Source organism: Protopterus annectens, chromosome 6.part1 (genome assembly GCF_019279795.1).
Source record: "Protopterus annectens isolate FY-2018-M chromosome 6.part1, PAN1.0, whole genome shotgun sequence".
Lineage (NCBI taxonomy): Eukaryota > Metazoa > Chordata > Ceratodontiformes > Protopteridae > Protopterus > Protopterus annectens.
The window spans coordinates 356,259,506-356,286,027 of NC_056738.1; the positions used below are offsets into that span (position 1 = coordinate 356,259,506).

The 26,522-nt window shown below is 41.6% G+C and overlaps 1 protein-coding gene across 1 annotated transcript in view; it reads right to left on the reverse strand.

Moving 5' to 3' along the window:
- ATG2A (autophagy related 2A) overlaps positions 1–26,522 on the reverse strand; it is a 2,853,001-nt gene that overhangs the window by 949,933 nt on the left and 1,876,546 nt on the right. The window contains exon 25 of the mRNA XM_044075772.1: positions 2,448–2,540. Coding sequence (XP_043931707.1) covers positions 2,448–2,540 — 93 coding nt within the window. The remainder of the gene's footprint in view (positions 1–2,447; positions 2,541–26,522) is intronic.

Genomic DNA, 26,522 nt, shown 5'->3' on the forward strand with positions numbered 1-26,522 from the left:
TCTCAGCAGAGGCCTGCGAATCTGTAGAAGCGGGCATTAGGGGCTGCAAAGGCGTCTCACTGAGTACCAGCGGACTGGCGATCTATGCAGTCTGTCTCTGTCTTTATCTTTATGCTTTTTTGGAAGATCGGTAGTCGGATGGCTAATTGAAACCATTTTGGAATACAGAGAACGAGAGCGAAAGAATTTAGTGACAAAAATAGCCCAACAACAAATGGTTCAAGTTTTAAACAAGGCACAAAACTGACAGCGAGGGACATCATGGTCTGGGCCTAAACGGGTGATGCAATAAGAATGAAAATCTCTGTGAGGTATTTGCTTTCCACAGGCAAGACAATTCTTAACTTTTTCTGACATCGGTTAGAGCAAGAAAAAAGAATCCCCAGCAGGGTACTTAGCTTTAGAAGACTTCAGGTTTGAAACTCGAAAAACGAAAATTTCAGGTAGCGGCCGACTGACACTTGCGAACTGCTTCTGCTTCAGCAAGAAAGACTGATGTAATGGTGTCGGCTGCCTGTTTTATACCCCTGACGACTTGATGTCATGAAAGAAGTGACAGCATCCGATGCAGAAATCCCAAGACTCTTGTATTCAGGCCGACTGAGGGATACCTGCAGGCAGATAACCCAAGTGTGATGACTGCAACAGTGAAACATGAAGAACATCAGATGGTTTCTTGCTGGGATCAACATCCTCACACTTCAGCCTGAATGGAGGACTGCTAAGGCTTTTTACTCCATGCCTACTAAATCTTTGATAACCAACTTTCATCCACTTTTCCACTGTTCTATGTCGCTCTCCTTTTGTCAAGTACCTTATTATTCTGGCTGCTTGTCAAGGGTTCCCACGCTACATTAAAAGCAGATGTCCCTTGCATTGGCAACAAGAGATTTTTGTGCCCAAAGAAAGGTCTGCAGATTATGAGCCTGATGAAGAAGCATCTTTTATTAAAATTAATATAACACTTGCAGAAGACGACTGCTTAGACCTTTCCCAAACAAAACAGGCACTGCAGAAAATAGTCCATAAGTGGAAGTTGTCTTCAACAGGCAAACTTGTTAGCTATTTTTTTTTCACTCATGTCATGGACCTCAGAAAACTCTGCCACAAGAAACAACAGTAACCATAACATTAACTACAATACAACAGTTATGAGGGAAGACAAATTCTGGAAAAGGGACAGTTCTCAGACTGGGTACTTACTTCTCTGGGAGTCACCTGGAAGAGACCTATGGACAAATGACAAATTACTTCATGCAACCAAAAAGTGGTATGGGCTGATTTCCTTTATAGCTATATGGGCTGATTTCCTTTATAGCTATACATTAGTCCAATAGCAGTTCAAACTCACTGTGTGGACATCTGAATGCTCTAGAAGTCAGGCCAGAAGGGTGCACTCGTCTACCTATGGATAATTCCCAAGGCTGAATGCTACTGCAGCAGCGATCCTTATGATAAATACTATATGTTCTCTTTCCTGTTGATATACCAAGATTTTTTTAAATTTTGGTTAAAAAAAAACAAAAAACAAACTCATATTCTTAAATCAGATCTTGCTAAAAGTCAACAATGCCATAACCAAAAAAGATTAACAACCTGAAATCCTGAAGTGTGCTGATTGAGAGTTAAAACCATACAAGAGACAACGGTTTGTCTTCCACTGTATATGTTTCTAAACACTTTTCAGTTACTGACATCATAACAGGTACTGTTCAGAGTATAACTTAGTACTTTTTAACATCTGACTTCAGTGAATGAAAGTAACTCCCTCCTTTTTACCATAATGATAGAAATCAAAAGTATACCACAGTCTACCTAGGGATGCATGAGGTCTCTATAGTTCAGAATAATTAGCTGATATAGTTGTATATATAACTCTAAATGATTAGCGGATACACTTGATATCCTCTTGCTCAATGTACCGTCTTAATTTTTTGCAGTACTCTCAAGTTGGTATCTACCATTATAATAATAATTGTTAATAATTTCATTTCAGCATTCTTCCTTATGGCATCTTCTTACTACTGCTCTAATACCACTGTTGATTTACTCTCTTGTATGCCTGTAGTAGAGCTTTTCTCCCCCATATCTTTTGAAAGGCTTCTTCCTAAGCAGACTTCCCTGGTAAGTAAATGCAAATAAATAAAATATTTTACATTTAAAAGAAAAAACTCAAACGTCTATTATTGAAACTTGCAATCATAAAATTTAGCTTACTGTTTACTGATCCTATGTACAAATGAAAAAGCTGCACATTAAACAAAGCTGGCAGTTCTGGCACACAAAACTCCAAAACACAAATATAATGAAAATTAAAACATTTATGTCATAAAAACAAAATAAAGAAAAATTAATGTCACAAAAATTACATTAAAACAACTGTTAAAGTTTCCCTAAAAACTGCAACTAATCTAAAGTGCAATGACAACCTTCAAAAAAAGACATACCTGAGATGGAAGGTAGATGTATCTACTATAATATTACTAGACAATGTGAAGGTCTCAACTGTGATTACTACTCGTACTGGGAGGTAGAGAGGCCTACAAGGAAAATTAGAACAAAATATGGTTAAAGATCAGACGAATTCAACTGTGCTAAATGCATATTCTGTTTAAACAAACATAACAGAAAACAGAAGTGTGAACTTACAGACTAAAGTTTACAATAAGTGATCTATGCCACTGTAATGTACCACCTAGTATACAAATGTGTACATAACTAACTTCTGCAGTATCAGTCAGAGTACAGCAGTACAGGGATACTGGCAATACGCAGAAACTTAGAAGAGCATCTTTTAGAAGATGCAGTCTCCTCTGCTAACTTCAGTGTTGTGAACAGGCAAGTTAAAATGCTGAGTAAAAAGCCTCAATGCAGAATGTCAGCAAAAACACAGTAGATGAAAAATTTCCTACCACCACTTACTCATGCAGACATACAAACAATTCTAACACATTTTTAACTTGACCAGTCAGCCGCATTCCACTGCCACATCTGGTCAGCTTTCCTGAAGATTTGAGCTTTTATCTAGGTAGTATTTTATCTACCTGTGGACATCCAGTGTGTGAAGATTTTTTTTTTCCTTTGTTCTTGGGTTCAGGAAAGAAGACAGGTAGATAAACAGTCTTGTTCAAGGTAAACTCTGAGACCACTTTAGGCATAAAAGAAGGGTTAGTACTCAGAGAAGCACTGTCTTTATGCAAAATGAGATAAGGTTGCCTCACTTTACATGCTTGTAACTCAAATATTCTCTTAGAAGAGGTCAAAGCAGTAGCTACAACATTTGTGTTGAGTCCCAGTTCAGTAGATGAGCTAGTTCAAATGAAAAAAAAAATTGTCTTTTCAAGCATAAAGTTAAGATCTCAAGGAGGGGCTACCTGTTTTTTAGGTGAATGGATATGCAACACCCTTTTCAAAAACTGCTTGACTTGAGGATGGTTAGAAGGGGGGGATCTAAAGGTAGACAAGCAGAAATGCTCAAAAAATGAACTCTATATACATTCTTCTCACTAACAATCACCATCTGAACACTCAAGTAACATTAGCAAACATCCATTATTCATGGATAGGCCAGGCTATCACCAATACTTATTAATTTATTACTGTATCTTTCCTCTTATTTCTATTACCTTTGTCCTTTAACTGCCTCGTTCTTACCAACAATTCTAACTTATGCTTGCCTGCTCTTCTAGCTCAGTGCTGCATACATTGTGAGTAGATCACATTAAAAGGTAAACCATATAACAAGAAACTATTGCTAAATAAATTATTGGTTTGGGTACTTATCATATGTCTTGGTGACTATTCTGAAAGTATTCTACTCAGATCTGTTTAAATTTAATCTCCATATTTTACTTCTGTAGTTCACTCTTGCTCCTTCATTTTACAACTTGGACTAGATTTGAAAAGGATCCATTCGGATCAGTGCCATACCCAGGTAAATAAATTCAGTAAATAAACAAACTTACAAGTTTTCTGAATCTGGTACAATCTATCAAGCTCCTTATGGCAAGGGGGTGGGTGATCAGATTCTTGCAGGATGCCAAGAATGAATACTCCAGAGATTCAAAACCTGGATGAACATGTTGCAGGTTTTGGGGCATCCAGATACAGTATATCAAAATACTTTTTGTGGGCTTCCCATTTGAATATGTGTTTCCTCCTACTAAAAGTATCGAAAATGAGACTTCCTTTGTGAAGACGTAGTGGACACACTGTATCATCACCGTATGTCATACAGGGAACAGAATAACAATTTGTTCCCAGAAAACAAAGTGCAAAGATTTCTCATATCTTTTTGTGGATGATTTAAAACTATATAGTTAATCAGATGAGGAACTGAAAGCACAACTACAAGTGGTCAAAACTTTCTCAGATGATACAAGAATGTCATTTGGTCTTGATAAATGTGCAAAAGCAACCTTCAAAGCTGGAAACCTGCAGCACCAAGAAAATATCAGTCTGGGACAGGAATGTGATATAAAAGAACTTGAGCAACAGAGAGTGTATAAATATATTGGGAGTTGAAGGATCAACAATAAAACATGTACAAATGCTACTTACTAAGCAATATTTTACTAGACTAAAATTAATACCTAAAATAGCTCTGACATCTAGGAACAAAGTAACCAATTTGCTCTTCCTGCCCTATTTTTAGAGTGACTGACTGGCCCCAAAAGTACTGGGCTCAGCTGGACAAGAAAATAAGAAAAATGCTTCATGCTTATCAAATGATTTATAAAAATCACTGTGTAACAAGATAATATATTCTCCATTCTGAAGGAGGTAAGAGGCCTTCTTAAATTGACTAAGTGTATAGATCTGCAATTGCAGGACTACATACATATCTTTTGACATCACAAGATCCAAACATAGTGAAAGTTTTAAAACATGAGGAGAATGAGTCTAAGATGACTTCCCTACTTAGTTTAGCAGAAGCATGTCGGTGTCAAGTGGGAATGGGAATCAAGCCAGAAGTAGATAATAATCAGGCAGTAACTGAATGTATCAAAAAACAAAAGAAAGAATAAAAGGTGAAGGATCAGATGAGAAGGTAAATAAATTCAGTAAATAAATGTGGAAAATGCATAAATGTAGTTGCAAGTACAGAAAACTCTTGGAACAACTTCATGTCGTTCAAGACCGAATGCAAGAATGGTTAAGGACGGATGAATTTAAATCAAAAGTTGAAAAATTAATATTGGCAGCCCAGGACAGTGGGCTATGTACACGTTGGTTTACAAAGTCCATTGCGCACATGGGAGAAACAGACAATGCATGTTTTGTGAAACAGAACTGGAAACAGTTGCACATCTTATTGCTGGGTGTGATGCACTAATGGCAGAAGGACTTCATGCTGAAAGGCACAATAATGTAGCAAGATTGCTGCACTGTTGATTGTGCAAACATTATAATGCTGAAGTAGCTGAGAAGTACTGGAAACACAAGCCATAAAGCATTATAGAAAATTATGAAGTTTATATCACATGGGATCACCCATTACCAACAGTTCAAAAAACAAATGCGAGAAAAACAGATATAGTTGGCCATGAAGAGAAGACAAAAGTATCACTGATCACTGAAATTGCTACACCCAGTGACTACAGTGTCTTATGCACAGAGTGACACAAAGTCGTAAAATACCAGGATTTACAGGCAGAAACGATGGCAATATGGAAGGATACCCAGACAGTTCCAAGAGTAGTAGGAGCAATGCGTCTTATAAAAAAAAGAATTTACAATCGTACTTAGATATACTACCGATATTTGTAACTCCATATGAATTGCAGGAGGAGTCAAATTCCAGGCACATTGTGGGTGCTGCGAAGAGCACTTCTTGCTAAAATCAAAGACTGAAAAACAAAAAACCCTACAACCTTCAGTATTGTGTAACAAATCCAGTGAAAAAACACAAAATATAGTAGTCTGTGTTGGATTAGTCTCCCACGAGTGGACCTGTTTCTTTCTTAGATGCAAGTAAGCTCTAAAATTCGACAGTATTTTAATGGCAATCCAATCCTATGAGATTACACAGAAAAAATAATCATAATAAAAGAGAAAATATGTCCCCAACAGGGTACTTATCTGTCTGAGCTTCACAGCAGGCTAAACAATACTGGAACAAGAATGAACAAAAAAAGTGCACACATTGCAAATTGCAGCAAGACGATTTGGGCTGATTTCCTTTTTAGTTCTACGTCAGACCAAAGCATGGGGGAGGGGAGGAACAGGCAGTTTAATTCCATTCTGTGGACATTTGAGGGTTCTGAAAGTCAGACCAGAAGGCTGCACGTCTACTTATGGCTAATTCCTAATGTTGAACACTATGCAGCAGTGATCCTTATGACTAATATCATTTGTACTCCCTTCTGCTGAGGTATCAAATGTCAGCATTATACAAGAACTCTCCATCTATTGGACCACTTTTTCTGGTCTATTCTGTCCTCCCCTCCCCCACAAGACCCATTACAGCCTAACCTAGCTTTCTTAAGCTACAGGAGCCATTTTTAAAATCCCCTTGGTGTAGCTGCTTGTCTCTTTGGATGGAGTGCTCATACCTAAGGTTATTTTTCATATTTGTTTCTTTTCATTTGTAAAATGTATTGATGTTGATTACACCATTGTAAAGTGTAATGAAGCTAGACATGTATTTTTATGGAAGACAGAATTTTCAGTAACTGTGTGCTTGAAACTGTTTACCTAGCCATTGTATTAGTGTGGCTCAGATACTGTAGAGTATAGACTTGTTAGAGCTTTACTTGTGTAGAGCATTTACTGTTAGAATATTATTTCTTTGCTGCTCACTTTATTATTAATTTTTTTTAAAAAATGCCTAGTTATTAGTGTGCACATTTCCTCACCTATTGGTTTAGAATGTGTTATACCATTTAATTGGTATCAGTATTCCTATACATTTGCAACTGCATTAATCTGTTGAATGTGATAACTGACAATACTTGTCTTAATTTTCACATTATCACAAACTGAGGCATTTATCTGTGTATAGATTACCTAGTTTTTCTTTTTCTTTCCACTCCTCTGTTAGCAGCTTTGTATCTTTTGCATTTTTTTCTTAACTGTTGCTGTATTTTGTATTAATACTGATTATTTTTCTTCCCAGCTTCTCCTTTTCTTTTAATTCTACTTTCCCTGGATCCCCACCAAGCCAAGTTCGATCTATTGGCCTGCAGTGCTCTTTAACAGTACCGGGCAACCTTGGAATGAGTGTTATTTTCAAAATATACAAAAAGTATGTTTTATCCTCCAGACAAAATTAATTGCTAGCCCTGGTTTAATTTCTATTTTTAAGTAAAGCACTCCATCAAGGACATTAGCTTGCCCCCTCCCCATACTGTACTTCCTAACAGGAGTCTCCCTCTGCAAGCTGTTTCAACTATTTGGAAGCCCTGCTGTTTTTCTAGTATTACTAAACCCTTTCCCCTATAACTTGTGGTCTTTCTAAATCCCACATACTCCTGGTTACAAGTGTTTATTTTATTTCAAAAGAAAGGTATGCAAAACAAGCAAGTCCACCTACTGATTTTCCTTATTGTTTCAGAACATTAGCTGCCCCCCATTCTGTACTTCTAACTGCAATCTGTTTTTATATGCTGTACTATTTGTATGCTCTGCTGTTTCTCTACTTTTACTAAACTTTTTCTCTTATAAATTCTTGTCTTCCTAATTTCCACATAACTCCTTGGTAAAATTGGCTTATTTTATTTCAATAAGACAGGTATGCAAAACAAGCAAGTCAGAGTACCTACTGCCTTTTCTTATTGTTTCTGTAAACTTGCATATCTGTGAAATCAGGGCCAGCCCTTTTCATCATGCTATTGGCTATCCACCACTTTTCTGGTCTATTCTGATCCTCCCCCCACCCCACAAAAACAACTGCAGCCTAATCAGGGCCAGCCCTTTTCATTATAACCTATACACCTACTGATAGTCTTCCTTCATCTATTGCCCACTATGTTCCCCTCCCTGCCCCCAATTTCCACCCACCCTCGGTGGTCCTACCTTTATTACAAACAGTAACCCCTCCCACCCTTCAAATAACCTATAATATCAACACACCTATACTTCCTCCTACAGCTTCTCACTACTATCCCTCCTACTCAGCTAATATGTACAAGCACACCATACCTATAATCACTGCATGCACCTTGCATACATCACATCTTACCAAACCTCCACCGTTCCCGCACTCAACCACTACCACTGTACCAGCACTCATATCCCACCTCTACTCTACTACTCTCTCATCAGGTCAATACCCTCTATATAGACTACAGACCACAATACCTAAATTAAAAACAACCCCACAACCTAACATAACCCTACCACCATACCTATTACCCACAGAACACAATCGAAAAACTTCTCTTATAAGCAAGCATATACAGAAATTGATAAAACTAATCTCATCCATATCCAGCCTAGCAATCAGTGGAGACATCCATCCCAATCCTGGTCTCTCAATCTCCAACCCCTCCCCTCATAATCAGACTACAAACCACATCTTCTCCCAAATCACAGCCAACAGAAAGCCAACCAACCTCCTTCTGGTAAGCCTAAATATTAGAAGTATATGCAACAAGGTGAATGAATTCCATGCCACCATAGACTTCTACTACCCTGACGTAGTGATCCTTACAGAAACATGGTTAAAACCACACATTAGTAATGAGCAAATCCTCCCTACCGGTTACAATATACTAAGAGTAGACCGACTAAACAAAAAAGGAGGTGGTACAGCTATAATATTTAAGCAGCATCTAGACATCCAGATCTTAAAGTTAGCAGCTCCCCAAATAGGTAAGGAAGAAATAATATATACCAACCTTAAAATAAACCAAAATAAAACCCTAATCATAACTGGTTGCTACTTCCCACCTGGCCACAACATCCCTCCACTTCAAAACCTCCTCAGCTGGACTACCCAATACCTAACTCAAGAAACTTTAATTCTAGGAAACTTCAACACTGACTGGCAATCCTGCTCTAGCAACCACCCAACCCATCATGTAAATCTTCATGGCTTCACCCAACTAGTTCAGTCACCTACTAGGATAAATAACTCCAACAAACACACTACCCTTGATTGGATACCAATCAATAAGAGCCCCCAGTCATATATAGCAGGCTGCTTATTTGACAGCCTCAGTGATTACTCCCCAACCTTCCTACTAAAAAAACACCTTTATAAAGAAAAACCCATTATCTACCGTCAAATATGCAAAAAAAACTAACTTCAACCCTTTCTCATTCAGCTCATCCCTATAAAAGACTGTAACTGGCAACCTCTAAAATACCTCAAACTAGATGATGCAGTTGACTACTTTAATAAAACATTCCTAAGCATCCTTAATTACCACACCCCCACAAGACATTCCCGAACTAGAGCCCAACCATCCCCATGGCTACAAAAAAACACCAAATCTGAAATGAAAAACAGGGATAAAGCCTGGGACAACTGGCGCAAAACCAAAACCCCTCTACTAGGCAACTATTCCTAGAACTATGCAATAGAACCAAAAAGCTTATAAAACAGGACAAAATCCAATACTAACAGTCTGCCCCTTATCTCCTCCCAACATAACCCCAAACAATTCTGGTCCTCAATAAACTCCATCCTCCACCCAGGTAAAGTAAGTACACCCACTCCTAACTTAACTCACTCCTCACGAAAATATTGATACCTCTTTCAACAATCACTTCACACAAACCGTACTATCACTAGCTAGACAACACAACCCCACGCCCATCAACTACAACTAACAATCTCCCCACTAGCTTCTCTTTCTCTCCTGTTCCTACCTCCAAAATAAAATAACTATTAACTAAACTTAAAACCACCAGATTAGCAGCAGACAACCTCCCAAGTGAATACCTTCAACTTGCAGCTGATGCTCTAGCCTACCCCGTATCACTCTTGATTAACAGATCTCTGTTAGAAAGTTATGTTCCCACACCATGGAAAGTCTCACACATAATTCCCCTATACAAAGGAGGCCCCTCCACAGATCTAACCAATTACTGCCCCATAGCTATTCTCTCGCCACTCTCCAAAATACTAGAGATATGCATTGATTCTCAAGTCTCAGATCTAACAACCTCCTCTCCAACACACAACACGGTTTCCGACCTAACCATAGCACCACCACCGCTTTACTCTCTTTCTCTAACACTATCCTACAAGACAAAAATGCAGGTTATCTCTCCTCACCTACCTTCCTAGACCTCTCTAAAGCTTTCAACATGGTCCCACACAAACAACTCATCTCTCTCTACTCAATAACCTATCCTTCTCTCAACCAGTCATCAGCTGGTTTCAGAGTTACCTATCTGACCGCCAACAAGCAGTTGTTTGGCAGGACAACCTATCCCCTCAACTACCAGTCTCCATAAGGGTTCCCCAAGGGTCCATCCTGGGACCGCTACTCTTCTCTATTTTCACCAATAATCTAGCCTTAGCCAAAACACATGGCACACTCATACAATACGCAGATGACTCAACCATCATATGCACAGCCCACTCCCTACCCGAATTGCAAAGTCACACAGGAAGCATTTTCTTTTATTGAAACTTGGTTATCCGATGCACAACTAATACTCAACCCAAACAAAACAAAATTACTAATCTTCCAACCCACCAAACTTACACTTGACAGCTCTCACTTTAACATCACAGCAAAAGACACCACCACCATCCATCCTACTGAACACACCAAATTACCAGGAGTAGAAATGGACAATAAACTGAACTCTGACATTCACATTTCCATGACCATTACAAAAGTGCACAAAAAACTAGGAGCATTATATAAAAATCAGCAACTACTTACCAAAGCTGCTAAAATTTTGGTAGCAAATTCTCATCTCATCTCTACCCTAATCTACGCCTCTCCAATATTTACTAACCTGAGACAATGCAACCTAAATAAGCTAGAAGTCTGCTACAACAAAATCGCCAAATTCGCCACAGAGGCTTCCTACTGTACTTCACACTGTCTCTCACTAGCAGAACTGGGCTGGCTACAGCTCCCCCACCTCCTTCAATGGTACCAACTCGCACTTGCCCACAAACTAATAAACTGACCACTAAAAGTCCCATCCCTCCAGAATCTACTCCAACCCTACATAACTACGAGACCACTAAGATCCAGCCACAAAAACCTCCTACAGGTCACAAGAGCCATTAACTCTGCTACAGAAGCATTATTCTCTTGCACTATAGCCAAACTCTGGAACTCCCTCCCATCCTCAATTACCTCTGCAACTTCTTCCACCCACTTCAAATCCTTACTAAAATCACACTTAAAAACTTGCCAGATATGCCCTTGCAACCCCCCCCCCCCCTAATACCATCCACTCCACCCATCCACTACCTCTCTCGGCTCCCTATCAAAAACCTACTCTTAGCAAGCTAGGCTACTCATGTTCCCAGCTACGTACCACATAATACTAACTTCTTGTAGCAACAACTGCTAATGGCTGTTATGTACCTCAAAAACATATTGTATCAATTGTTCACTGATGAATCTCAACTACATTTGTAACCATGTTTAGTAAATGTCACCATATTTTAAAATTGTACTATGTTCTACAGCTGTTTTACATCTGTTTTATTCTTGTCTTGCGTCCTTAGCTGGACTAATGTCTTTATTTAAATGCCATGTTTTTAACTATATAATGCAAGTAATACTTAATGTGGAGCTTTTCTCCCCAGGCCTTCGCTGAAAACAGACCTATGCCCAGTTGGACTCTCCCGGTCAATAAATGTAAATAAATAAATAAATCTAATGAAGTCAGAGCTATAAAAACATGAGCTTAAGAAGTGTTCCATAAGGAATTCAAATTGCTTTTGCTTTAGAGACATGCGTTCATTTAATTGCTCTCATTTTACACTCATTTCAACTGGATTAATTACCTATTACACAATGACTGGCCAGTAATCTTTAAAAAGGAGCACACTGATTGGTCAGCCCAACCCAGTGTGCCCGTTGTAAATCTGAGAATACACCAATGGAAAAAGGTCCAGTCGCTCGGACTTTTTTCCATTAGTATATCTCATAATATTTTTACTTTTCTTTCTTTTTTTTGAATAAATTTACAAAACCAAAGCCCTCAAATGAACGAGGGAGATGGTGCAGAGAAAAATAAGAGGAGAATCAGGTATGTTCTGCAACCTGATTATCCTCTTATTTTCTCTGAACGGTACAATACCGAACTGCAAATCAACAAATATACCCATGCATTCGATATGCAGTAGTTCGACATTATGTATGCGAACTGACGTCATTTGCACACATGTGTTAAAGGTGTCGCCCCCCCTCTCCAAACAGGAAGACGTTATTTGCTGTGCACCTTTTGGAAATACACTTCACGTGTACTTGGTTAATTCAAAAGTGGAAGGTATGTACACATCTACTGTCAAGCGATAGATCTTCAGCTGTAGTTTTAAAAACAGTAATGTTAGGTACTGTTTAACTGCAGACGGCAAAAGAGGAAAGCACAACCCACAATCCCGGCACACTTGGACAGACTTATACAACAGTAAAAAGCCAGAAGGGGAAGAAGACATTGTTTATAGATGGGTATCGCCACTACAATGAGAAGTGTATTGGCCAGAGACACTACTGGTGCTGTGTTCGAAAGTGTAGGGATAAGTGTATAACCGAGTGTGGGAGCGATGGACATGAATTGAAAAAGAGTACTGCACACTACCATGGATCCCCTACATGCAGAGGTTTGTCAAGTCAGGGAACAGATATGTAAACGGGCCCACGATTCTGTGGAAAACCCATGTAAGATCGTATCTGAAGTGCTTGCGGGCACATCAACTAGCGTTGTGAATGAATTGCCCAACACACGAGTACTGAAGGAGAATGTGACATGAGTGAGGCACAGGAGCAAGTTAGCCATGTTCAGGGAATTGCAGTCTCTGCAGGATCTGTCAAGCGACATGCTGCCACTGAAAAACGGCATATTTACTGTAGAACGTGGGGTGGTGGAAGACCAAACCATACAAATAGTAATCCTCACCACAATAGGAAACCTCCGTGTCCTCTGTGCTGCAGAGCGAGTTCATACTGGTTGATGGCACCTTCCCTATTAGTACCAGGGAGTGTTGCCAGGTTTACATGATCCATGGCCCCCTTGACATGGCTGCCAGCAAAAAGGTTATTCCTTTGGTATATGGCATTCTACCATGCAAGACCAAAGACTTTTACAAGCAGTTTTGGAGCATGATTATGTGCTTGTGTTTAAAGCATGAGCTGTATTTTGCCCCACGGATGGTCATGTCTGACTTTGAAAGAGGCGCAGTAAATGCCATACAGGCTACATTGCCAGACACACACACACGAAAGGCTGCTGGTTCCACTTCTGCCAAATTATTTGGAAACAAATCCAGCGTGTACATCTGGTTAAGGAGTTTGGAACTGGTGAAGCCTTTGCGGGGTTGTGCAAACAACTGCCCGCACTTGCATTTGTAAACCTCTCCTATGTCAGTGAAACATTTGCAGACATAGAACAGGACATTCCTGAGTACAGACAACAGGTCTGCAATTTCTTTAAAGAGAACTACCTCCTAGGTCATCCAAGAAGGTATGGGATGAGGGGATTGACAGTTGAGAGACATCTGCCCTTATTCGAAGTGGAGTTTTGGAATCAGTATGATACCACCAGTCTGGGATTCTCTAGAACCCAGAACACAGAGGGATGGCACAGGAGGTCGAGGAGTCTCATGGGGATGCAGTGGCTATACATGTTGGATGTGCTCCACGCCATCCAACTAGAACAGAACCATGTGGAGGACCTGATGGCCAGACGCATGTCCGGATTGCCTAGTACACCAAAGTGACGGAGGCTGGATATTAAGGAGAATGCTTTCCAGAGCCTCCTGGAGAAAAGGGACAGCATGACGCCTCGTGGATTCATTGCCCTGCTTACACAACACTGCTCCTTTTAAACCACAGTGTGTGTGTACTATGTATGGCACTTAGCCATCTCAAAAGCAGTAAGCACAACTGAACAATGTGTGTAATATTGTTTCCTGGTGATATATACCTTGTATGGTGTTATGGGACGTGGCTTTCTACAACAGTTGGTAATAAAAGGACTGACATCTGCACTACTCTATATCTGATGTTTCAATGGCAGTACTGCAATGGTGATTATTTCTTTCTGCACAATGAGTGCTGAGTATTGGGATTCTACTTTCCTGGACTTTAAGTCTGTCTTCATCAGTTATGCTCAATAACAACATGCTTGGGGATACAGTGTAGTGTAACAGTCACGGTCAATCTGTAGGGTTTGCGAAACACGTGTACACTTATACGTTATCCGATTATTCTCTTTATGGACTACAGTAAGTCCAGACTGCCCTGTATGGCCTGCTACACATATTTACTAATCTTAATGTGTACATACTGCAGTACTCTACTGTGTGAGGGCGCAGTTTTCGAAAAATGTCGAATTCGGAATTTACTAATCTTCCGTTCGTTGAATAGCATTTTTGACATTGTAAAATTTTACATTTAAATTCGGTTTATGCACTACTCGACTTTGTGCAATTCATTCAAATGTCCATTAAAATGATGAAACAAGTCATGGGAATTTAGAATCGCCAATTAGCTGAAACACCTGATGTTCATACGGGTCACTTGCATATATCCCAAATGCCTCTGATACAAGAGGTTTGGGAGGTCACTCAGTGGAAGTTCTAGCTTCGTTGGAGTTTTCATTTTGTTTTTACTGATTGGTTTTTCAGTGACCTTCTCACTTATTGTTTTAGTTTGTTGTTTGGGATATTTTTGCAGTGACCCTAATGATAATGGACATCAGCTGGGTATAACAGCTCTGTGTTTCTTATGCTTAGTCAAACACTTTGCTTGTGCTGTGCTGACGAGGTCATAAGGCCGAAATATGCATATCCACAGCTAGTGGGGTTTGGCTTTATTGGCCTGAAACTCTCCATTAAAACGATGAAACAAGTCATGGGCATTCAGAATTACCAATTAGCTGAAACACCTGATGTTCATAAGGGTCACTTGCATATATCTCGTGCGCCTCTGATACAAGAGGTTTGGGAGGTCACTCAGTGGAAGTTCTAGCTTTGCTGGAATTTTCATTTTGTTTTTACTGATTGGTTTTTCAGTGACCTTCTCACTTATTTAGTTGTTTATTTGGGATATTTTTGCAGTGACCCTAATGATAATGGACATCAGCTGGGTATACCAGCCCTGTGTTTCTTACGCTTAGTCAAACACTCTGCTTGTGCTGTGCTGACGAGGTCATAACAAGGCCAAAATATGCATATCCACAGCTAGTGGGGTTTGGCTTTATTGGCCTGAAACTGTCCATTAAAATGATGAAACAAGTCATGGGCATTCAGAATCGTCAATTAGCTGAAACACCTGATGTTCATACGGGTCATTTGCATATATTCCATGTGCCTCTGATACAAGAGGTTTGGGAGGTCACTTAGTGGAAGTTCTAGCTTTGCTGGAGTTTTAATTTTGTTTTTACTGACTGGTTTTTCAGTGACCTTCTCACTTATTGTTTTAGTTAATTGAAAATCCAGAAATGACCTTGGGCAAGAAGGAAGGGTCAGTGCATAGGGACACTCTATCCCTGTGGAAATTCAAGTAAGGTTTCTTGACACTCAAGGGCTGCAACTCAGATACTCTTCTCATTGAGGTAAGTGCTACTAAAAGTAGAGTCTTATCACATGAATTAGCAGGTTTGAAAGGAGGGCTTGTTAACGACTTGAAGTACCAAAGTCAAGTCCCAAGGTTCTATGTGGTGGTGGGGGGGGGGGGGCTTGACAGGATGTTTAACATGTAATACTCATTAGCGGACCGGAGTTCCGCTGTGGCGACCCCTAACCGGGAAAAGCTGAAAAGACCAACTCCTCCTCCTTTCAAGAAAGTTTTGTACAGACAGTGTGACGTAACAGAAGAATTATCAAATCCATTATGAAAATTTGCGATAGCTGCTAAATGTACAGTAATTGGCGATGTTGAAGTTCCTGCATGTAGAAGAGTAGTCAGGTACTGTAGAATCTTTTGAATAGGCACAGAGAAAGGGTTTATGTCTTGATCTTTGGCCCATGTAAAGAACCTAGCCCACTTACTAGAATAAATTTTCCTGCTGGAAGGTTTGTGTGAAGCCAGAAGAATCTCTCAGACAGGAGATGAAATAGCAGGCAGCCTGGCAATAATCGGAAGTGGAAGAACCAAACTGTGAGCTTGAGGCTGTGGAGATTGGGGTGAATCAGTCCCTGAGGGTGAGATAACAGACCTTGGGATTGATCTAAGATTCATGGGCTGTGAATCAGATGAGGCCATAGGAAAGGAAACCAGACCTGACAGGGCCAATAAGGAGCAATGAGGATCACTTTGCTTCTCATCCTTTGACTTTTCTGGAGGAATTTCGGGATGAGGGGAAAGGCATACAGTAGACCCGGGGGCCAATTGTGCATTACAGCATCCCTCGGTGATTCTCCCTGAGGGGGGATCAGGGCAAAGTAGCTTCTGCATTTGTTGTTGGGGGGAAGCAAACAGATTGCAGCAAGGCCTGCCCCAATGGCAAAAGATCCGATCCGCTATTACAGGATTGAGAGACAACTCGTGAGGCATCAGGATGTTCCTGCTCAGATTGTCCGCAATAAGGTTGGATCTCCTGAGAATGTATGTTGATATAAGAAAGTGGTTGGAAGCTATCGCCCAGTGCCAAATCCTCATGACTTCCCAACACAGGGGGTAAGACCTGGTTCCATCTTATTTGTTTACAAACCAAACGACTGACATGTTTGTCTGACTGAACTGCAATGGTCCTGGAAGGGAGGGATGTATGGAACGCTAAGAGAACTGCCCTTAATTCCAGGACATTTATGTGCAAATTGGCCTCCATGGGGGACCAAGTGTCTTGGACTGTCTTTCCCTGGAAATGCCCCCCCACCCTAACAGGGAAGCATCCGTGGTCACCGTGGCCCTGGGCTGGGGGAGACAGAATGGTCGATAAAGATTTGACTCTGGCTTCATCCACCATAGCATTTCTTTCTTGCAAAGGTTTGTAAGGCATATCATGTGGTCGAGTGGGTGGGTTAAGATCGACCATTGTGATGAAAGGAACCACTGTAACAGTCTCATGTGCAACCTCGCTAGTGGTACTAGGGTAATGGCTGCTGCCATACAGCCTAATAGTTGTAGTACTTGGCATGCTGGTACAAGGGTCTGTTGAAGGAGGCTTGGATCTGGTCTCTTATTTTTGAAAGCCTGTGAGGAGGGAGGAAAGCTTGACAGGATGCTGTGTCGAAGATCACTCCAATAAATTCCAGTGTTTTTGTTGGGGATATTTGAGATTTGTCCTTGTTGATCATAATCCCCAAGCAGAGAGCAAGGCCTTGAGTGTAAGAGAGGCTGTGTATGAGAAGATTCCTGATCGTGGTGGTAAGGAGCCAATTCATCTAGATAGAAAACACCTGGAATCCTTGTAGTCGAAGATGAGCTACTACAACTGCCATACATTTGGTGAACACTCAGGGGGCTGTCGAGAGGCCGAATGGCAGAACCCTGAACTGGTAGTGATTGGCTCCCAGCCAGAAGTGGAGAAATCTCCGGGAGCGCTGGTCCATCTTTATGTGGTAATGTGTCCTGGAGATCTATGGAGCACATCCAGTTGTCATTCCCTAGAAAAGGAAGAATGGACTGTACCATGACAATCCAGAATTTTTGAGGTTTTATAAATTTGTTCAATAGTCTGAGATCCAGGATTGGTCTCCAGTCCCCTGTCTTTTTTTGGTAGTAAGAAGAACCTAGAGTAAAACCCGGATCCTTTCTGGTCTGGTGGGACTGGCTGGATGACTCTTTTTTTTTTAGCAGCTTTTCAATTTCTAAGGCTGCTACCTCCCTCTGATTTGGTGGAACATCGGGGATACGTTTGACAGGCCTGGAGGTAGGATCGAATGGGATATGGTAGCCTCTGGATATTATTCTCTGCACCCATACATTGGTAGTAATAAGTTGCAAGGCTAGTAGGTGCAGAGAAAAATGACCCTCGACTGCTTCCAAAAGAAAGCAATCAGGCCGCTGCTCAGGAGCACTGGTAGAGTCGGCCAGAGAAGGAATCTCTAGCGCCCTGTTACCCCCTCTGCCCCAAAAGGGGTGTCTTCCAGATGAGTTGCCCCCTCTGCCCCAGGGGGATTGCTTACCACAAGTGTCACGAAAATATCCTTGGGACTTTTTGAACCACAATTTCCCTCCCCTCTGGTTCCTGGAACAGGACCTCTGGGGGGTGGAAAAATGTATGCTCACAGCAGACAAGGTCTTTCCGTCTTTCTCACTTTGTGATAGTGTGTCTCGTACTTTGGGACCAAAGATTCGTCGACAGGCACGTTGACAAAGGAAGATTTAAAGGGGTCTGAAATCACACAAACACATCCAGCCATGATGATGCCTGATACGGCTGCTTGAGCCGCCCCCTCGGTGGTATGAGGTATCAATCGCATTGAGGAGTTAGAGACAGACTCTAGGGTAGCTAGCTGAGAGGCAACAGTGTCATGCACCTTATAAGGCAGTACCCCCACCAAAGAGATAGACATTTCAGAAATTATGTCTCTTTGGAGGTGAATGAAGTGTGCCAGCCAGTTCAGTGACCGAATGGCAAAGGTCGCTGAAGTGTAGCTTCTCTTCCCCAGTCTGTCCATGGCCCGAGACTCCCTGTTCGGGGGATGAACAGTGGAACTATCTTCTGCCAGTTCCCTCTTGGTGACCGCTGCCATGACCGTGGACTCAACTGTCAACTGCTTGGACCAATTGGGCTGGTCTTCAGGGGTGGATAAAATTTTGTCCAGCCTCCAGGGAACAGGTTCTATGCTGCCCGGAGCCTTCCAGGCACGCTGCACGATCAGCTTTACAAGCTCATCTGCAGGTGGGGTCACCCAGGAAGTAGATGGTTGGGCACAAAAGGCCTGCAAGAACACAGATTCCTCCGAAGGGTTAGAGGACTTCCGGTCTCCCCTCTGCTTGAGGATTTCAAGAATGTCTCCAAATGAGACGTCTTCTGGGGGAGACCATGGGGACCCTTCTCCCTCATCGCAATCGGTGTCCTCAGTGATAGAGTCCTTGGGGAATCAAGGTGCTTCCTCTTGCACCGTTTCTTCCGGAGTGGCTCCCCAGTGTGACCTTCTGAGGACGACTCCGGAGAAAGAGTTCCCTTCAAGGGAAGGTCTTGCAACTCCCATGCCCGGGATCCGAGCATAGAGGGTTGGGACAGCTGCATGCTAGAGGGGGGGGGTTCTGGTGTCGATACCACTGGTGCTGACTGCAAGCCTGTGGAGGCAAGGACCTTCGCCATCACCTGGAAAGCAGGCCCGCCCGAAGAGGGATGGCAGCTTGGAACAGAGAAGGACAACCTCAGAACCAGGGTCACACCCAGCCCTGAGGAGCCCACCTCCAGGTGAGGAGCTCCGAGAGGACTGGTAGCTGTCAGTAGAGCCGTGGACATAGATGGTGCCAGCTAAAAAATAGACACCGGAGAAGGAAACATGATGCTGGCAGCCCAAACACTCCTCCGAGAGAGCACAGGTTCCAATGGAGCCGATGCAGCAAGGATAGTCTATGCCAACCGGGGAAACTCCGCCGTCAGAGCAGAGACAGTAGGCACCAGGGTGGTCATCGGTACCGAGATCTCCGGAGCTTGGGAGGAGGCTGGAGGAAGATATACTGATGAGTATGCTGTGAAGGGTTACGTTCCAAAGGGGACAGAAGGTCTAGCTGGAGTGGGGAATCTCCTAGCTGCCAGAAGTTAGTCCACAACCAGCACTACATCTTATTTTGAAAGGCTCCTGGTGGATCTATAGGAGGCTGCTGAAGGAGAGTCAGGTCTTTCAATAAAGGGGCTAAATTGGTGCCCTGAAAAAGGGTTGTAAGTTGGAGAATATCTGTTTCTTGGAAGGTGTTCAACCTTTGGAACCGATGGGGTCATAGTCTATGGAGCGGAATAAGCTATCGGTACCTTAGTCAAGGATGGTGCCGAAGCAGGTAAGGTTGTCGAAGCCGGTGCTAGAACCAAGGACGGCACCAAAGATGATGGTGCTGAAGCTGTAACCATAACAGTAGTCAATATCAGAGATGGCACTAAGGGAGAAGACACAGAGCCAGGTGCCAAGATTGTCTGCGCCGAAGGTGCCGGAAAAACTCAGTGCAGACTCGGCTCCATAATGGACGGAAATGTAGGAACCGAGTGACTCCGTTTCTCTTTGTGCTTTTTGATCTTAGGAGGTGGTGAGACCTCTATCCCAGAGAGAGCCTCCGAAAAAGGCGTTTTCAATAAACCTTTCAAAATCAGTTTGTTTTTGCACTTGGTTAGAGTGCGATTACTGAAACTAGAGCAGATGTCACAAGAAGCATTTATATGGTCCACGCCCAAACAATAAATGCACCGAGCGTGACCATCTGAATTGGGCATCTTACGCCCACACTTATCGCACTACTTTAATCCCAATTTAGCTTTTTCTGACATAATGCATGCTCACACAAAAAACTATTATCAAGAAAGGAAACAAGTGAAAAGAGAAAGATTTTTTTTTTTGTAATATAAAAATAAAGGAAATAGAAAAGTACCAACAATGGTACTTATAAGTATCACAAGTGGCAAAAAAAGGGCCTACCAAAGGTTGGAGAGAGGGGCAGTACCAACGATGGTATAAGGGTAACTAATAAAGGTAGAGGGTAGGAAGTAGAAGAAGTTTACAGGCGAGAGGAGAAATTAGTGAGACTGACCGAAAAGGGTAAAGTTTGAGAGAAACTACATAAAAATATACTTAGCTTTTGAGAGAGAAGGCTTGGCACGTCTGACGAGGAATGTGGCAAACGAGATCTAAAGAAACTAGGAGAGGGGCATTATGGGTAGGTCTTATCTGAAACGTTTTTGGCTGGTGTGAGCTTGGAAATGGCTGTGTCGGTTCCAAGGACGGAACTGAAGTCCTAACAGTAAGGAATGAATAAAGATTTACAACATCAGATGAATACTTTCTCAGAAGTTATCAATCTTATGACAAGTAACAACAGCCATGGGGAACATGTAATTAGCTGAGAGAGGCTGTTGGAGAGCAGAAGAAATAAAAAAATAAAACATAATGTACTTTGGGTATTAAAGGAAGGGTACCCTGTCACTTCACAGTTTAAAGCTGGAAAAGGGCCAGGAAGAACTGAAAGAATCTCCATAGTACAAAAGGTTTTGCCAAATGCTGTAGGTACTCCATAATGTCATGAGCATCTTGCTCACATCTCCTAAATCAAGCTTCCAATATCTTTTGTCTGACTTTTTAGATAAAATTAGTTAAGGCATGCTGCACACAGAAAACCCTGTAGATGCAGTTCTAGCAGCATTATATTTAGACCTTGTAAACAGGCATTCATCATCATATCAGATGAAAGTTGGGGTAATTCTACTTCAGGACCCTTTCCAGGATACAATATTTCACAAGTCTCTCCCCACCAGTTCCTATAGGTTCATAGGTGGGTACTAGGCTATCTGCCCGAAGGCATTTATAAGCCTAGCCAGAATGTGTTGGCTTTCACCACCCCCTTAGATTAGTTCCCTGTGTCTCTTGTCCAGCAGAGCCACTGAAGTGATCCCCGAGGTAAACTTTCTGTTTCTCATCCACTCGTCAAGGTTTCTTTTGAAGAGTGTTAGCGAGGAGCTCTGCCTAATGTATATTGGGATCTTGTTCCAAAGCATGGGAAGTCTCTGGGACAGGAATCTATCCCTCCAACATGTCCTATTTATTGTTGTGGTGAGGTTTAGATCCCTAGAGCATGTGGCTCGAGGGGATAAGGTTTTCTTTAGGTGGGGCATGTCCATCAATTCTGGGTGGGACATGGCCTTGTATGTCAGGCAGAGATTACCTCTGAGTAGGGGGTATGCAACTGAGTACAACTGGAGTTTCTTCAGTCGAGCTGCATAGGGCATATGTTTGAGGCCATTGATCCTCTTGGTGAGGTACTTCTGTGGTCTTTCCAGCTGTTGCAGGTGTCTTGTAAGGTACATCCCAAATGGGGCATTGTACTCTATGATGGGTCTGATGAGTGATGAGTAGAGGGGCACAATGACCTCTTTTGATCTGGATACGGACCCTTTTGTGATTAGGTGGGCCATGTAGAAGGATTTTCTAACCACTTTGGCAAAGTGATTATCAAAGGTGAGATTACTATCTACTTGGGTCCCCAGATCCCTTATTACGTCTTCCATATTTAGGGGACTACCACCTATGTGGTAGTTTGTGGGTACTTTGTTTTTTCCAAAGGGGATGACTATGCACTTTTTGGCATTTAGCTTGAGGCCATGATTTTGACACCAGGTATCCGTCTCTGTGGGACCCTTTTGGCGGATGTCTGTGTCAGCCGGAGAGTCAATTATAGCCCCTAGTTTGCAGCAGTCTGCGAACTTGGTCAGCCATAGTCCTCCTGTGTTTGCCTGTACCTCTAAGAAGTATATGCCGAACAGGAGGGGGAACGCCACTTGTAACCGGTTTAGAGATGGACCTAGCTCCCGCAACTCTCACCATGTGGGTTCTGTCCGTGAGCCAGTTGGCAACCCATCTTGTGACGTATGGATTTATGTTCAGGCTGGTGAGCTTGTCTATTATACCAGAATGGGGAATGGTGTTGAAGGGCTTAGCGAGGTCTAGGTAGGCTGTGTGTACCACCTTTCCCTTGTCTATACCTTGGTAACTGTCTCAAAGAAGTCCACCAGGTTTAGGAGACATGATCTGCTCTTAACAAAGCCAAACTAGGTAGGGTCCAGTGTTTGGAGGTTCCCAATGTCTCTGTTAATGAGTTCCATGATGATGCGCTCCATAGCCTTGCAGACCAAGCTAATCAGGCTTATAGGGCGATAGTTCCCGGGGTCTGTTGTGGCTCCACCTTTGTGGAGCGGAATAACCGTTGCTGTGAGCCACTCTATGGATATGTAGCCTGTGGAGAAGGCTGAGTTTGAACAGTGTGTTTAGGTGAGGAGTTAGTTCGTCTTTGAACTCATGTAGGACACAGCCTGGGACACCTTCAGGTCCCACTGATGCTGTTTTCGGCTTTGGAGAGGGCGGTTTTAACCTGAGTGTCTGTGATTTCCGGGACTCTACATTCTTCTGGTATGGTTATGGGCCCTTTTGGGGGTGAGGGGGGGTGTTCAGAGGATGTACATACCTCCATCATGTTAGGCAAGGAGGGTATACTGCTGGACCAAGATTGTCACTTTTACCTCCATGGAACTTGATAAAGCAAACTTGAAAGGTAATCAAGCATATAGAATTACAAGCTTGCAATATTTATAGGACTACTCATCCTCAAGGCAACTGCAAAGGTATATTGAGACTACAGCAACAATGGGAGAATAACAATTGCCAGCTGTAGAAGGCCCTGTAAAAGATCAAATGATGATTACTTATTTTTAATGTAATACTAGGAGGGGGACCCTTTGCAATGGTCAAAGCTAGGAAGAAATCCTAAACAGCATTCAAAACAATCTATCAGAAGGCAAGCACCATAAGGCCTGAAAAAGCAAACTTCTGAAACCTGACCACAAAAGCACCAAGGTGTCAATGGAGGATCAAATTCTAGAACCATCTGCCCTACAACAGTGCTTAGCAAAGATATGAAGTGATGATTAAGCCACAGCACAAATGGATACATTCTTGTAACAGGCACGGGAATGAGCCACACCTCTCATGACTTTTGACCACAATACGAAGAGATGATTACCCCTAAATGAAAAAAGATAATGCAGTTAACAGTTCATTTCAATAATGTCTGTTTACCTACAAAGTCCTGAACACTGCAAAAATAAAGTAGTAACAATTTACTTGAGCTCATGTATCCTCCTCAGGTAAAACGTGTGCTGAAACATAAGTGCAAGAAGGGTCTACAACCCAGAAAGAAAAGGAAGGTGAACAGACCACTTTAAGGAAAGGTTCAAAACAACTTTTAGATGGGAGTATGAGTTAGCTCTAAAGTACACCTGCAACAACAAATAACCAAAGTGTTCCCTACAAATCAGGGCCTAAAGCCCCATGATCCTTTGATGGAGATATTGGCAATAAGAAATGATCTTCCAAGAGATGAATGTCAAATCTATCAAACACGCTGATACAAAGATGAAAGAGGAAACATGTCAATTATAAAAAATTATGAAGCTCAAATCTCAGGGGAATAGGAATCTTCTTCAATGTCAGATGAAGATGCAAAATCCTCACTTCAGACACTGCCCGATGAGCTTGCACTTTGCTACAGTTCTGCCACTTAACAGATCATAATGCACCAAGAAAACAAGCTTTTGTCTTATGGAGAAAGCAGGCTGTTGCCATATGCTAGGAAGATTCATCTGCTTTAGACAAGGATCATCATCTTTCCTGACAGGAATATGAGAGGCTGAAACCATGCCATTCTCAGCAATCAATAAGTGACACTGAAAGAGCTCTGGTCTTATTCTGTATCAAGCAATCAAGTTTACAATCCAAGGGAAAGGTGGCAAAGCACACTGGAATCTCCACTGGCATTAAACAGACAAGACTTCCAAGGCAAGCAACTTCCAAGATGCCTGCACACTGATTAACAGCTTAATTTCAGCTCTTCCAATGTGAAAACAGAAACTCAGCAAAGAAAGCCAGTGTACTTGTCTTTTTGGGCAAATTTCAGTAACTGGCTAGTAAGCACATTGCCTGAATGCCAACAAAAAAGAAATTCAGAGAACCTGAAAGAAAATCAATCACAAAAGGTTAGGAGAAAACACTGACTGGGTAGAATTCTGCAGTTGCTCAGCAAAAACAGTGCAAGCTCCAGCTCTGGTGCAAGATATGACTTCCAGTAAACTAGAGGAAAAAATAAGTCAAAGGTACTCAGAGATGATTAAAATAAATTAAACACTATAAGTATTTGAACTCAAATAACAAAAGTCTGGAAAAAAGGAAGAAGCTTTAAACAGGTATTCAGATGAGGTGTTTTTTTTATTGTGTCTTTCGGCTTTTCCCAGTTAGGGGTCGCCACAGCGGAACTCTGGTCCGCTAATGATTGGCAGTAGATTTTTACGTACTGGCTTGCCGGGCCTAACGCACAACCTTCAATGAAGGAACGCCCATTCACGCATGTCGCTACACAGAAGACACTAACTGAGAATCGAACGGGCAACGTCTAACTGTGAGGCAACAACGCTACCGCAGTACATGAGGTGGTAAAACTGCAAAAATCAGAGGTCAAAATGAAGAAAAGGCTGGCTGAGTATCAAACTGCTCAAAAAGAGATATTTAAAAAAATAACAGAATTAGAGGGCAGGGCACGTAGGGAAAACCTAAGATTTTCGACTGTACCAGAGAAGCTGGAAGGAACAGACTGTATTAATTTTATGAAAGCACAAATAAGCAACTGGACTGGTATTCCACAGCAGTTGCTGTTAAAAGAAAGAGCACATTGTGTGTATGTTCAAAACCTGGCCATGAGAAAGCAACCTAGGCCTTTTAATAGTGAAGATACAATCTTACCAGCAGAAAAAGTTGATTCTGACAAAATTGTAGCAGAATGATGACAAAGTATAAAAAGTGGGAGATAGTAGACTGTGGAAAATAATTATTCACTGTACACCAGGCAGAAGTAAATTTATTCCAGTAATCAGAGAATGTTGTGAAGCAGGTGTGAGATTCAAGCTGCTGTATCCAGCTAATTTCAGAATATTCTTTCCCAGATGGTCAAAAGCATTTTTTGATGCAGAACAGGTTAAGGAGGAAATACAAAACTTTGTCCAAAAAATGTGAGCTATCAAATAGGAGAGTCTACTTCTTGTTCTTCTGGTAATAAAGCCTATAGAGAGAATGTGCAAGTGAAACATTTTCCAATGTTTCAAAGGAAAATGCTTGAGACAGAAAACAGCATGAGACTTGACTAGAAGAACCAGGAATACACTGGAAATGAAGCAGACACTGGATATGGAAGATGGAGATCAACAGGAAGAAAACAGCAACTTGGATATTGACAAATAAATGTGGGATTACACAGCGTTAAGCATATTTGTGAAACATGATAGAACAAGAAAACCTGGAAATATTGGACTTCTTTGACTTTGTTAAACTTGTATGGGATACCAAAGCATATGCCCTAATTCATGTCATTAATGTTTGGAAGAACATTTAGAAGGGGTGAAGAGGAAGGAAAGAATTAACTGTAAGTAAAACAAAAATTTGTTCTTAACAGCAGACTTTTTATAATGCATGACATATCCTGCATGCTGTAAAGTAAAGCTATTTCAGTTATTTTCAAGTGTAATAAGGATACTAAAGTAAATAGGCATCTTTGTTTTTTTTTTCCTTCCTTCTTTCTCCTTCTGTTTTAAGAAATGCAGGCACTGCAATGTAAAAAGAGAAAAAAGTCTGGATGAAAGAGCATGATACATTAAAAATCAATATGTTTTTTCTTACTCTTGCATAGGAGAATGACTGGATTAAGATCCTTGGCTTGACCTAGTAACAA